The following is a 14,302-nucleotide window of genomic DNA, read 5'->3' on the forward strand; positions in this document are numbered from 1 at the left end:
CCTCGACAACTACTATGATTATTATTATTTGACCATGCTGGTCATTTATGAACATTTTAACATCTTGACCATGTTCTGTTATAATATCCACCCTGCACAGCCAGAAGAGGACTGGTCACCCCTCATAGCCTGGTTCCTCTCTAGGTTTCTTCCTAGGTTTTTGGCCTTTCTAGGGAGTTTTCCTAGGGAGTTTTTCCTAGCCACCGTGCTTCTTTCACATGCATTGCTTGCTGTTTGGGGATTTAGGCTGGGTTTCTGTACAGCACTTTGAGATATCAGCTGATGTACGAAGGGCTATATAAATACATTTGATTTGATTTTGATTTGACTTCTCCATATTGATGTTGGTTTTACGTTATGCCTGACTTTCTTAGCGGATGTACAATCATAGCAAATTTAATTATGGGGCGTTTCAGGCCCTGGAGTGAAAATAATTGTAAGGGCTGAGGGGCTTACATTTACAACTTCCCTTGTTGGCTAATTGTTTGGAAGGACTGCAAAGATGGCTGTGGTGATTCCCTCAAGGGCATAATGTGAGGGTAAGTGGAGGAGGGTGTCTTTTATGTGTTTGAAACCCAGCCATTGTCTCACAGGCCAAAAATGCAGCTGTGCTGATTAAGTTATACACTTTCCAAGCCACCGGAGTTTGACACTTGACTACAGTTTGCATTGAATTGTGGGTCATACCAACCCCATAATATCAAGGTACTTCACTCGCTACCTCGAGCTAAATCGAGGGCCGAGGGGGTAACGTTTGTGATTTTGGATCTCCACTTAAGATAGCAATCAAACTGCATATCCGTTTTCTGCGGTCAGAGGGAGGAAATGCACGTGTTCCGGCTGCAGCCCGAGCCCGAGGGGATCCGCCCGCTGTTACCATGGCGACGGGGACGCGGAGGCTGCGCCTGCGCACTGGTTCTCGCCGTATCCCGTTTCAAACAAGCGCAGGGAGAACGTTCTCACGGTTTCCATGGGAGACAAGTACGTTTATGATATCAGCTAGCTAACGGGGGCTACCGTTAACTTTACTCAGTGCAGCTTCCTCATCTGCTACACTTGCTTTGTATGTTCTCTAGCGGTAGTTTAACATAACGGCCCGTCTGTCGCCCGGTTCGAGCAGACGGTAGGATGAACCCGTCGCTCTGTAAAGGTATTCGGCTGGACGATGTTCACCGGGACGGCTTCAATGAGGTACCGTTACAACCTAGCTAGCTAGCTAGCACTGGAAGAGTTGTGTGTGTGCTTGTTTCTGTCTGTAACATTATTTGGGGTCTTTCTTAGCTAAATGACTCTCCTTTACCAAACCAGTTAGCTAGCTTGTTGAGTAGTTAGTTAGGTAGTTAGTTTAGTTGGTTGGTTAGTTAGTTTAGTAGATTAGTAGAGGTTTAGTTCTGGGTCTGTTTTTATGGTTCTGAAGTTAGCCTGATGATGAGAGACACTAGAGCAGTGTCGAGACCCTGGGAACTGCAGTGGGGGTCGCCAAAATGGAAAAACACTATTAACACTACATATTATTGTATAGGACAATATACAAACGTTGTTGAGAAAGATCATTTGAAAGAAAATGTTAATGAGTAAATGTATTTATTGTTTTATTTTCATAAGAGATGAAAATGCAATGAACTAAAAGTGATTTGTTGATGTAAAAATCTACCTTACCGATTTTAAGCTTGTCATTAGATTTGGGGTGGGGTGGGAGTGGTTAGCTGTTCAGACTGGCCCAACACTGGTTTAAACTATCAACACCAAACCAATGGTTATCTGTTCAGACTGGCCCAACACTGGTTTAAACATTCAACACCAAACCAATGGTTAGCTGTTCAGACTGGCCCAACACTGGTTTAAACATTCAACACCAAACCAATGGTTATCTGTTCAGACTGGCCCAACACTGGTTTAAACATTCAACACCAAACCAACGGTTATCTGTTCAGACTGGCCCAACACTGGTTTAAACATTCAACACCAAACCAACGGTTATCTGTTCAGACTGGCCCAACTTAGATTGCTTGTTAAAGGCTTAGGGCTGAACATAGGGCTGACCCCATTTAATCAACTGGTTGATTGTTTGGTTGATAGGCTGTTGGTCGACCGAGATTTCTTTAGTCGAGCAGTCGCATAAAATAAATAAATATTGTCTGTCTGAGTGGACTGATCCATTGTGGAGGCCGTGGGGGTGACACAGTCCATCAGTCTAAGACATGTGCTATTGAAATTATTATATTACCACAACATGTTATATTACGTAACAACAATGGTGAATCATTAATAAATATTATTTTATCCCGCGCTTGATAGTGGTCACTGTCCATGGTTCTGAAACACATCAGTGTGCTGTTGAATTGGCACCTTTTCCTAGAACATGTTGTTATGTGCATAACAGCAAAGTTAACCAGCATATTGGTGTTGAGAACAATGCGGCGGAGGCAGCAGTGGAGTTAGGAGACGAGAAAACAGCCCTTTCCTTAAATTGTCTAAGAAAAGTGAGGAAAGAGAAAACCATAACTTAATTAGGTCTATAATCAGTAGCCTAACTGTTAAATGTGCCTGGCTTTATAAATCATCCATATTTTTCTACAGAAATAAGACAGATCCTACTTCTGCTGCCTGTTTGAGTGTTTGTTTAATAGCCTACTGATTCCCTGAGCACCAAGACTCACACAACTACAACATGTTGGATAAACAAGCTCACAAATGTGGCTGTTTTTAGTCTTTGCTGTAATAAAGGTGTACTTTTTGTTTTGTGTTAGAATAGCTTCTCTTGTATTGTTTATAGTTTATTTACTGTTGTTTACACTGTTCCAAATTGTCATAATAATAATCCAATTTTTCTTGATCTCCTTGAGATTGTTAGTATTACAATAATAGTAGGCTCTGTATAATAGCCTTGTATAACCACCATGGAGCTGTAGGCCTAAGAGCGCATCCTGTTTAGTCTCAATACTGTAACTTACTTAGGCCCACATTTCAATACTTCTATAGGCTACTGTATCAATCAATCGTTAATTAGTTCTTGTCATCACACAGCATACAAGTTATTCATCGTTTGAAATGCAATCAAGCATTTTAGTTTTTATATAAAATAACAAAGCAACCCGTGAATAATTCACATAAATAATAGACTAAATAAACCGTTCCATGTCGGCAGTTTTTAGTCTTTGCTGTAATAAAGCCCCTCCTCCCCAAAACAACAATTTACTACCGGCTCTCTGTGTTTATAGTTTATTCAGTGTTTACATTGTTCCAAACGGTCAGAAAAATGGTATTGTAATCTAACAGTACCTGTTGGGGCACACATAACGTGCACGCAGCCTGTGCTCCTCACCTTATTTTTCTTCATCTCCAGTGTTTTCCACAACTAGTCACATTTATTCCACACATCTGACTTCCCCTTTACCTCCCAAGAAACCAAACATTCCCTGTTTTCGAGTTTATTTGTAACATCGCATCCATTTTCACATGTTCGGAGTTTGTTATAACCAATTTATTAACGTGATTATGATACGCTATAGGTCAGGCCCTATTGGTCAAGTGCATGCGATGCATACATGTGCCACTTAAAGAGAGCAAAGGGTTTGAGGCGATAAGGAATGTTTTTTCCTAAACAAATGAAGTATTTTGGTAACAGGACTTTTCACTCAGAGGTGTCTAATGATTTGGCAGATTCAGAAACACGGACAGCACGATTAACACTGTTGATGTTCTGTGGTGGTCGCTGCAGCAGGGAGCAGAGAGAGACAGCTGATGCTAGTCACACAGTCACTCACTGTCATATTTGTAATTTTTTTTATACAGTGCCCGACACAGTCTGAGCCCGACACATTTTAAATCAATTGCGGTCAGACTCCCTCTAGTCATCTGTGTGTCTTAATTATTTCATCAAACAGATAACTGAAAGCATCAGACAAGCTCAGTGCATATACCCTATATTGACACCTTTTCAAATTAGTGGATTCGGTTATTTCAGATACACCCGTCTGGCAGTCTGACGGACAAATCTGGGTTTGCCAGGAGAACGCTACCTGCCCGAATGCGTAGTGTCAACTGTAACGTTTGGTGGAGGAGGAATAATGGTCTGGGGCTGTTTTTCATGGTTCAGGCCCCTTAGTTCCAGTGAAGGGAAATCTGAACGCTACAGCATACAATGACATTCTAGATGATTCTGTGCTTCCAACTTTGTGGCAACAGTTTGGGGAAGGCCCTTTCCTGTTTCAGCATGACAATGCCCCCGTGTACAAAGCGAGGTCCATACAGAAATGGTTTGTTGAGATCGGTGTGGAAGAACTTGACTGGCATGCACTTAGTCCTGACCTCAACCCTGTCGAACACCTTTGGGATGAATTGGAACGTTGACTGTGAGCCAGGCCTAATCGCCCAACATCAGTGCCCGACCTCACTAATGCTCTTGTGGCTGAATGGAAGCAAGTCCCCGCAGCAATGTTTCAACATCTAGTGGAAAGCCTTCCCAGAAGAGTGGAGGCTGTTATAGCAGCAATGTACCAACATCTAGTGGAAAGCCTTCCCAGAAGAGTGGAGGCTGTTATAGCAGCAATGTTCCAACATCTAGTGGAAAGCCTTCCCAGAAGAGAGGAGGCTGTTATATCAGCAATGATCCAACATCTAGTGGAAAGCCTTCCCAGAAGAGTGGAGGCTGTTATAGCAGCAATGATCCAACATCTAGTGGAAAGCCTTCCCAGAAGAGTGGAGGCTGTTATAGCAGCAATGTTCCAACATCTAGTGGAAAGCCTTCCCAGAAGAGTGGAGGCTGTTATAGCAGCAATGTTCCAACATCTAGTGGAAAGCCTTCCCAGAAGAGAGGAGGCTGTTATATCAGCAATGATCCAACATCTAGTGGAAAGCCTTCCCAGAAGAGTGGAGGCTGTTATAGCAGCGAAGGCGGAACCAACTTCATATTAATACCCATGATTTTGGAATGAGATGTTCGACGAGCAGGTGTCCACATACTTTTGGTCATGAGGTGTAGTTGATATGATTAAAACACATAGGATGTGTCTATATGTTGAAAAATACACTTTTTAAAATTTTGACCAAAGAACATTATTCCCTGGTCAACCAATATATTTTTAGTCGGGGACATCCCTACAAAGGATATATGATACAATATATATTTTTGGAACTATAACCATTTGAAATATGCATAAATGAACAGGGGTTTGAATGAGAACCATAGGAATACAGTGGTTGCTATTTTAAATGGTCCTGCTCCATGGCCAATTAAGCTACAAGACCAATTTAAAACGTTCAGCTTATCCTAACTTCAAATTCTAACCTTTATAACCTTTATAAACTATAATCTATTTTAATTTGCCACATTATCATGAAATAACTCAGTAGTTCTTGAAAAGCTAGAGACACCAAACCAACTCTCACATGTTCAGGCTAGAGACACCAAACCAACTTTCACATGTTCAGGCTAGAGACACCAAACCAACTCTCACATGTTCAGGCTAGAGACACCAAACCAACTCTCACATGTTCAGGCTAGAGACACCAAACCAACTCTCACATGTTCAGGCTAGAGACACCAAACCAACTCTCACATGTTCAGGCTAGAGACACCAAACCAACTTTCACATGTTCAGGCTAGAGACACCAAACCAACTTTCACATGTTCAGGCTAGAGACACCAAACCAACTTTCACATGTTCAGGCTAGAGACACCAAACCAACTCTCACATGTTCAGGCTAGAGACACCAAACCAACTTTCACATGTTCAGGCTAGAGACACCAAACCAACTCTCACATGTTCAGGCTAGAGACACCAAACCAACTTTCACATGTTCAGGCTAGAGACACCAAACCAACTCTCACATGTTCAGGCTAGAGACACCAAACCAACTTTAGCATGTTCAGGCTAGAGACACCAAACCAACTTTCACATGTTCAGGCTAGAGACACCAAACCAACTCTCACATGTTCAGGCTAGAGACACCAAACCAACTTTCACATGTTCAGGCTAGAGACACCAAACCAACTCTCACATGTTCAGGCTAGAGACACCAAACCAACTCTCACATGTTCAGGCTAGAGACACCAAACCAACTTTCACATGTTCAGGCTAGAGACACCAAACCAACTTTCACATGTTCAGGTTAGAGACACCAAACCAACTTTCACATGTTCAGGCTAGAGACACCAAACCAACTCTCACATGTTCAGGCTAGAGACACCAAACCAACTCTCACATGTTCAGGCTAGAGACACCAAACCAACTTTCACATGTTCAGGCTAGAGACACCAAACCAACTCTCACATGTTCAGGCTAGAGACACCAAACCAACTTTCACATGTTCAGGCTAGAGACACCAAACCAACTTTCACATGTTCAGGCTAGAGACACCAAACCAACTTTCACATGTTCAGGCTAGAGACACCAAACCAACTTTAGCATGTTCAGGCTATCCTATCTTAAAATTCGTACAACCTTTTTAGTTCTTTAGGTCTGTGTTCCGGCATCTGAAGTTAGTTGCAATTAATTGCAAAGTCCCTCTTTGCCATGCAAATGAACTAAATCCCCCCAAAACATTTCCACTGCATTTCAGCCCTGCCACAAAAGGACCAGCTGACATAATGTCATTGATTCTCTCGTTAACACAGGTGTGAGTGTTGACGAGGACAAGGCTGGAGATCACTCTGTCATGCTGAGTTTGAATAACAGACTGGAAGCTTCAAAAGGAGGGTGGTGCTTGGAATCATTGTTCTTCCTCTGTCATCCACGGTTACCTGCAAGGAAACACGTGCCGTCATCATTGCTTTGCACAAAAAGGGCTTCACAGGCAAGGATATTGCTGCCAGTAAAATTGCACCTAAATCAACCATTTATCGGATCATCAAGAACGTTCAGCCACGTCTCAGTGAAACGTAAGATGTTGCAGTTTTTAATGACCCGTTGGTGGGATGATTTTAATATTAGGTTTACATTTTATTTTCTAATGATTGCACGTTAGCAAGAAGAATGGAAGGCATTGGGAGTTTACTCGCTCGCCTCCGGATTCTCAGAAGGATCCCCAGTCTGAGTCCCCTTTTCTGGCGTCTTTTCTTCATGCAAAAGGCGTGGATCTGGGCCTGTTCCAGCGAAAGCAGGATATCCTTCTCATCGGACTCGTTAAAGGAAAAAGTTTCTTCCAGTCCGCTGTGAATAATCGCTGTTCTGATGTCCAGAAGTTATTTTCGGTCAATAGAGACAGTGGCAGCAACATTATGTACACAATAAGTTTAAAAAATAAGTTACGCAAAAATAATATAAAAATTGCACAATTGGTTGGGAGAATTTAAAATGTCAGCCATAGTCTTCGGCGCCATCTTAATCTTAAGCACGTTGAAAAAGTAGGTGCAAACAAAGAAATTAAGGAGCACAGTGAAAAATATTTCAGGTATTAAAACTAGAATCCTTAATTCTTCTAGGCGCTCTGGTGCTTCTAAATTAAAATTCCAGGTAGCACAGCAAAATATTTAGGCACAATATGGGAGTTAAATGGGCCCACTGTAGAGCCCTCCACTGTAAATTGACCGAATTATCACGATAACGATATGTTTATGACATTAATGATCACCACATTTTTTTTTATTTTAACTATTGCTACATGAAATGTTGTAGCTATCAATTGTCCCATTAACAATCACCCATATTAGGAAATGTATTTCATTTTATTTCAAACTTCACATTTCTCTAATAGGGCCCTATAGTTTATTTATCGTAATGAATGATATCAGAAAAATGTCCACGCTAAATGGTTGGTTTGGTCTGTGTGGTGGGTTTATCGTCCCATCTCTACTGTATAGTAAGTGGTGGGTTTATCATCCCATCTCTACTGTATAGTAAGTGGTGGGTTTATCATCCCATCTCTACTGTATAGTAAGTGGTGGGTTTATCGTCCCATCTCTACTGTATAGTAAGTGGAGGGTTTATCGTCCCATCTCTACTGTATAGTAAGTGGAGGGTTTATCGTCCCATCTCTACTGTATAGTAAGTGGTGGGTTTATCGTCCCATCTCTACTGTATAGTAAGTGGAGGGTTTATCATCCCATCTCTACTGTATAGTAAGTGGAGGGTTTATCGTCCCATCTCTACTGTATAGTAAGTGGAGGGTTTATCGTCCCATCTCTACTGTATAGTAAGTGGAGGGTTTATCGTCCCATCTCTACTGTATAGTAAGTGGTGGGTTTATCGTCCCATCTCTACTGTATAGTAAGTGGAGGGTTTATCGTCCCATCTCTACTGTATAGTAAGTGGAGGGTTTATCATCCCATCTCTACTTCATGGGAAGGCAATAGTTGTGTTATATTGTTTCATCACCAGGCTAGCGTGGGTCCCTGGGTCTTTAAATCCAACACTAACCGTAATACTGTCAAATTCATTGATTGAGCTCTGGATGTAAGGAATCTATAATATCAACATGATATGAGGTCAAAATTAGAACTTTAAACATATTTTGAAGCGGTGTGTGTGTGTGTGGTGTGTGTGTGTGTGTGTGTGTGTGTGTGTGTGTGTGTGTGTGTGTGTGTGTGTGTGTGTGTGTGTGTGTAGCAGCAGCTGTCTACCTATGTATTGTGGGTGAACAGCCAGTTGAAGAGGCGACCAGGCCTGAAGCCCATCACAAACCTCAGAGTGGACCTGCAGGATGGAGTGGTGCTGTCACAGCTGGTGGAGATAGTGGGTTAGTACTCACACCACCACACCTAGCACACCTACCACAACACACCTACCACACCACACCACCACAACACACCTACCACACCTACCAGCTGGTGGAGATAGTGGGTTAGTACTCACACACACCTACCACACCAACACCACACACCTACCACACCACCACACCTACCACACACACCTACCACACCACCTACCAAACCTACCACACCACCACACCTACCACACCACACCACCTACCACACCAACACCACACACCTACCAGCTGGTGGAGATAGTGGGTTAGTACTCACACACACCTACCACACCTACAACAACACACCAACCACACCACCTACCACACCACCAACCACACCACTACACCAACCACACCACCACTACACCAACCACACCACCACTACACCAACCACACCACCACTACACCAACCACACCACCACTACACCAACCACACCACCACACCACCAACCACACCACCAACCACACCACCACACCTACCACACCACCACACCTACCACACCACCACACCTACCACACCACTACACCTACCACACCACTACACCAACCACACCACCACACCACCAACCACACCTACCACACCACCAACCACACCTACCACACCACCAACCACACCACCACACCACCAACCACACCACCAACCACACCACCACACCTACCACACCACTACACCTACCACACCACCACACCACTACACCAACCACACCACCACACCACTACACCAACCACACCACCACACCTACAACACCACACCACCACACCACCACACCACACCACCACACTTACCACACCACCAACAACACACCACACACCAACCACACCACCACACCTACCACACCACCACACCACACCGCCACACCACACCACACCACCACACCACCAACCACACCACCACACCACCACACCACCAACCACACCACCACACCACTACACCAACCACACCACCACACCACTACACCAACCACACCACCACACCTACAACACCACACCACCACACCACCACACCACACCACCACACTTACCACACCACCAACAACACACCACACACCAACCACACCACCACACCTACCACACCACCACACCACACCACCACACCTACAACAACACACCAACCACACCACCACACCACACCTACCACACCACACCAACACACCACCACCACACCACCACATCACACCAACACCCCACCACACCACCATAACACACCACCACCACAACACACACACCACCACACCACCACATCACACCAACACCCCACCACACCACCATAACACACCACCACCACAACACACCACCACCACCACACCACCACCACCACACCACCACCACCACACCACCATGCTACACCATACTACACCACACCATACTACACCATACTACACCATACTACACCATGCTACACCATGCTACACCATACTACACCATACTACACTACACCACACCATACTACACCATACTACACCATACTACACCATACTACACTACACCATACTACACCATATTACACTACACCACACTACACCATGCTACACCATACTACACTACACCATACTACACTACACCATGCTACACTACACCATGCTACACCATACTACACTACACCACACTACACCATGCTACACCATACTACACCATACTACACTACACCACACCATACTACACCATACTACACCATACTACACTACACCATACTACACTACACCATACTACACTACACCATGCTACACCATACTACACCACACCATGCTACACCATACTACACCACACTACACCATGCTACACTACACCACACCATGCTACACCATACTACACTACACCACACTACACCACACTACACCATACTACACTTCACCGTACTACACTACACCACACTACACCATACTACACTACACCACACCACACTACACTACACCACACCATGCTACACCATACTACACCATGCTACACCATGCTACAGTACACCATACTACACTACGCCACACTACACCATGCTACACCATGCTACACTACACCATACTACACTACGCCACACCATACTACACCATGCTACACTACACCATACTACACCGCATCACACCATACTACACCACACCACACCACGCTACACCATGCTACACCATGCTACACCATGCTACACCATACTATACCATACTACATCGCACCACACCATACTACACCACACTACACCATACTACACCATACGATACCATACTACACCACACCATACTACACCATACTACACCACACCATACTACACCATACTACACTACACCACACCATACTACACCATACTACACTACACCACACCATACTACACCATACTACACTACACCACACCACACCATACTACACTACACTACACTACACCACACCATACTACACCATACTACACCATACTACACTACACTACACTACACTACACTACACCATACTACACCATACTACACCATACTACACTACACTACACCACACCATACTACACTACACCACACCACACTACACCACACCATACTACACTACACCACACTATACTACACCATACTACACTACACTACACCATACTACACCATACTACACCATACTACACTACACCACACCACACCATACTACACCATACTACACCATACTACACTACACCACACCATACTACACCATACTACACCATACTACACCATACTACACCACACCATACTACACCACACTACACTACACCACACCATACTACACCATACTACACCACACCATACTACACCACACTACACTACACCACACCATACTACACCATACTACACTACACCATACTACACCATACTACACCATACTACACCACACCATACTACACCATACTACACCACACCATACTACACCATACTACACCATACTACACCACACCATACTACACCATACTACACCATACTACACCACACCATACTACACCATACTACACCATACCATACTACACCATACTACACTACACTTCACCATACTACACCATACTACACCATACCATACTACACCATACTACACCATACTACACCACACCATACTACACCATACTACACCACACCATACTACACCATACTACACCATACTACACTACACTACACCATAGAAACCATAGCTGTCATCTGATATTAAACAATTTAATTTATAATTTGTTTGTTTTTATTTTGTCCTTTTTAATTTGTTTTGTGTTAAGTGTGTTGAGACAGGAAATGCACTTTAAATGAATGATAATTTGACTTCTGGGTAAGTGAGATTATCTTGTGAAAGTTGTGAAACAAGTATGATTACGGTTGTGTGAAGGAGGGAATCGAAGTTTCCTCCGTCGTGTGAACACACAAAGCAGTCGAATAGAAGCAATAAACAGGGAAGCTGTTTTCAACACAATCTCACATCCAGCACTTTGGTTAGTTTACCTGGAGAATGCCGGGCCGTCGTTTAATGGAAATAGAACTGCTTTGGTTAGTTTACCTGGAGAATGCCGGGCCGTCGTTTAATGGAAATAGAACTGCTTTGGTTAGTTTACCTGGAGAATGCCGGGCCGTCGTTTAATGGAAATAGAACTGCTTTGGTTAGTTTACCTGGAGAATGCCGGGCCGTCGTTTAATGGAAATAGAACTGCTTTGGTTAGTTTACCTGGAGAATGCCGGGCCGTCGTTTAATGGAAATAGAACTGCTTTGGTTAGTTTACCTGGAGAATGCCGGGCCGTCGTTTAATGGAAATAGAACTGCTTTGGTTAGTTTACCTGGAGAATGCCGGGCCGTCGTTTAATGGAAATAGAACTGCTTTGGTTAGTTTACCTGGAGAATGCCGGGCCGTCGTTTAATGGAAATAGAACTGCTTTGGTTAGTTTACCTGGAGAATGCCGGGCCGTCGTTTAATGGAAATAGAACTGCTTTGGTTAGTTTACCTGGAGAATGCCGGGCCGTCGTTTAATGGAAATAGAACTGCTTTGGTTAGTTTACCTGGAGAATGCCGGGCCGTCGTTTAATGGAAATAGAACTGCAGAGCGAACGGCTCGTCTTTAGTGATTCCCCAATAACCAGAGTTCCCAGTTTAAGCACCGCTTTCTCCCAATCCTGATTCTATCAAATAATCGATGATGAAAACCCCACACTAGGACCTACTGCTGCTCGTAATCACATAATTCAATGATGAAAACCCCACACCAGGAACTACTGCTGCTCGTAATCATGTAATTCTACGTGAGCCTTGACAGATTGTTGCCGTTTACACGCAGAATCTGTCCACGAGAGATTAAATGAATTATGATTTGATTTATACGATAATAATTATGCATAACCCTGCCCTTCTCCCATCCTCCGTCTCCCCCCTGCAGCGGGGGAGGTGTTGGGGGTAAACGAGGCTCCTCGGGATCGAGAGGAGAGCAGGGAGAACGTGGAGCGAGTCCTCAACTTCATCACCTCCAGACGTATACGCATGGCTCACACCACTGCTCTGGGTAACACACTCACACACTCACACTCACACACACTCACACACACACACTCACACACACACACACACACACACACACACACACACACACACACTAACACACTCACACACTCACACACACTAACACACACTAGCACACACACACACACTAGCACACACACACACTAACACACACTAACACACTCACACACACTAACACACACTAACACACACAGGGTTCCATAGCTGCAGGCAGAACAGTTGGAACTGGAGCAGCAGCACGGCCAGGTGAACTGGGGACAGCAAGGAGTCATCATACCAGGTAGTCCTGAGGTGTGGTCCTAGGGCTCAGGTCCTCCGAGAGAGAGAAAGAAAGAGAGAATTAGAGAGAGCATATTTAAATTCACACAGGACACCGGAAAAGACAAGAGAAATACTCCAGATGTAACAGACTGACCCTAGCCCCCCGACACATAAACTACTGCAGCATAAATACTGGAGGCTGAGACAGGAGGGGTCAGGAGACACTGTGGCCCCATCCGATGATACCCCCGGACAGGGCCAAACAGGCAGGATATAACCCCACCCACTTTGCCAAAGCACAGCCCCCACACCACTAGAGGGATGTCTCCAACCACCAACTTACCATCCTGAGACAAGGCCGAGTATAGCCCACAAAGATCTCCGCCACGGCACAACCCAAGGGGGGGCGCCAACCCAGACAGGAAGACCACACACACTAACACACACACACATTAACACACACTAACACACACACACACACACGGGTCACTGCCTTGATGTTAGCGGAGAACGACAGGGTGTTGTCCAGGGTCACGCCGAGGCTCTTAGCACTCTGGGAGGAGGACACAATGGAGTTGTCCACCGTGTTGGCGAGATCATGGAAAGGGCAGTCCTTCCCCGGGAGGAAGAGCAGCTCCGTCTTGCCGAGGTTCAGCTTGAGGTGGTGATCCGTCATTGATATGTCTGGCAGACATGCAGAGATGCGATTCGCCTCCTGGTTATCAGAAGGGGGAAAGGAGAAGATTAATTGTGTGTCGTCTGCGTAGCAATGATATGAGAGACCATGTGAGGATATGACAGAGCCAAGTGACTTGGTGTATAGCGAGAATAGGAGAGGGCCTAGAACTGAGCCCTGGGGGACACCAGTGG

At 44.6% G+C, this 14,302-nt stretch overlaps 1 protein-coding gene across 1 annotated transcript in view; it reads left to right on the top strand.

The window, feature by feature from the left end:
- Window positions 1–934: 934 nt before the first annotated feature.
- The window catches only part of LOC106592268 (dixin-A), a 140,496-nt gene continuing 127,128 nt past the window's right edge, over window positions 935–14,302 (top strand). The window contains exons 1-3 of the mRNA XM_045688922.2: window positions 935–1,191; window positions 8,550–8,679; window positions 13,032–13,154. Of these exons, the coding sequence (XP_045544878.2) occupies window positions 1,129–1,191; window positions 8,550–8,679; window positions 13,032–13,154 (316 nt within the window). The 5' untranslated portion in view covers window positions 935–1,128. The remainder of the gene's footprint in view (window positions 1,192–8,549; window positions 8,680–13,031; window positions 13,155–14,302) is intronic.

The sequence above is a fragment of the Salmo salar genome, chromosome 11 (genome assembly GCF_965601325.2).
Source record: "Salmo salar chromosome 11, fSalSal1, whole genome shotgun sequence".
Taxonomy (NCBI): domain Eukaryota; kingdom Metazoa; phylum Chordata; class Actinopteri; order Salmoniformes; family Salmonidae; genus Salmo; species Salmo salar.